Source organism: Egretta garzetta, unplaced genomic scaffold, assembly GCF_000687185.1.
Source record: "Egretta garzetta isolate BGI_Z169 unplaced genomic scaffold, ASM68718v1 scaffold744, whole genome shotgun sequence".
Lineage (NCBI taxonomy): Eukaryota > Metazoa > Chordata > Aves > Pelecaniformes > Ardeidae > Egretta > Egretta garzetta.
The window spans coordinates 425,117-426,879 of NW_009259482.1; the positions used below are offsets into that span (position 1 = coordinate 425,117).

Sequence of the window (1,763 nt, forward strand, 5' to 3'; positions counted from 1 at the left end):
GTGGAAATCAGAAGATGCTACTTGCAAGATCTCTGAATCTGACCCTGAGGAATTATCAGATGAAGCAAGTGCTGACACCTTCTATGGAACTTCTCCTCCTAGTACACCCCGCCAGATAAAGCGTATGTCAACAAAGCATCAGAAAAATAACGTTGGGAGACCTGCTAGTCGCTCCACTTTGAAAGGTAGCTGCGGTGTTCTGTTTTTTTTTTCCTAAAATGAGCGTAAAGTCATAGTAGTAGCCCTTCATTACCTGATGGAGGAGATGTACAGAAGATGGAGCCAGATACTGAGGTGCAGTGAAAGGACAGGAGGCAGCTGTCATAAGTTGCAACAAGGCAAGGCACTTTTGGGTATTAGAAGAAAAATTTTACCATGAGAGTGGTCAAAGAGTGAACAGTTTGCCAGAGAGGTTATTGGGTTGTTGAATCTCTGTCTTTGGAGATTTCTGGAACACAACTGGGTAAGATCATGAGCAGGCTAAACTAGTTAGGAAATAAACCTTGCTTTGAGCAGGAGGTTAGAAAAAATGATCTTCAGAGATATTTTCCAGTCGATTTTTTTTCTGTGATTCTGTGGTCTCTAGTAATGGTATAGTTGCTTCTCTACCCCAATTTCATGTTCTGAAGCACTTCACTCGTTTTATAGAAAAATAAGAGTTTTCAGTGATTATTCTTTACTCTGTAATGTCACTGAAGCAATTAAATTGTAGTTACCACTGTTTACTTCTGTTGATGCATTAGTCATAAAGTCATAACTGGGAAAAAGCAAAAGATACGTGGTATATGTTGTTTCCTAATGTTACTAAGTAATGGTATCTAATACTGAATAATACATTTTTAGGTTAAAGTATGAATTTGAAGCTTTTATTTCTTTAGTTTTGAGCAGATATAGAATATGGTAATTGCTTGTTGAAAAGATAATTTTAAAAAACATGTAGTAACTACATCTTTTCAAGCTGCCCTTCCCAGAAAAAAAGAAAAAAATGTGCAATTTTAGTGGTTCTGCTGAGCTTGTCTTGGGTGCAAAAAAAGCCTTTTTTTAAGATTGCATGTTCAGTATTTTCATACAGAATATACACCTAGATTTGGGTTTTGTTTTGCTTCTTTTTTTAAAAAAATAAACTATGTCAGACAAGGTTATTTGCCAGAGTTGTTATGCAAGCTTGACTATTGCCAATTAATATTTTGGAAACAATTTTTAAAATTGCTTCACATAGAATCATAGAATCACTTTGATTGGAAAAGACCTTTAAGATCGAGCCCAACCTTTAACCTAACCCTGCCATCCCACCACTAAACCATGTCCCTAAGCACCTCATCTATCCTTCTTTTAAATACCTCCAGGGATGAGGACTCTACCACCTCCTTGGGCAGCCCATTCCAGAGCCTGACAACCCTTTTGGTGAAGAAGTTTTTCCTAATGTCTAGCCTAAACCTGCCCTGGCGCAGCTTCAAACCATTCCCCCTTGTCCTAGCATGTGTTACCAGGGAGAAGAGGCCAACCCCCACCTCACTACAGCCTCCTGTCAGGCAGTTGTAGAGGATGATAAGGTCTCCCCTCGGCCTCCTCTTCTCTAGACTAAACAACTCCAGTTCCCTCAGTCGCTCCTCGTAAGACTTGTGTTCCAGACCCCTCACCAGCTTGGTTGCTCTCCTCTGGACATGTTCCAACAATGCAACACCTTTCTTGTAGTAAGGGGCCCAAAACTGAACACAGTATTCAAGGTGCGGCCTCACCAGCACCGAGTACAGGGGCACGAT

At 40.3% G+C, this 1,763-nt stretch overlaps 1 protein-coding gene across 1 annotated transcript in view; it reads left to right on the forward strand.

Moving 5' to 3' along the window:
• Positions 1 to 7: 7 nt before the first annotated feature.
• The window catches only part of MAP3K4 (mitogen-activated protein kinase kinase kinase 4), a gene marked incomplete at its 5' end in the record, with an annotated part of 61,116 nt that continues 59,360 nt past the window's right edge, over positions 8 to 1,763 (forward strand). The window contains one exon of the mRNA XM_035892745.1: positions 8 to 185. Within this exon, the coding sequence (XP_035748638.1) occupies positions 8 to 185 (178 nt within the window). The remainder of the gene's footprint in view (positions 186 to 1,763) is intronic.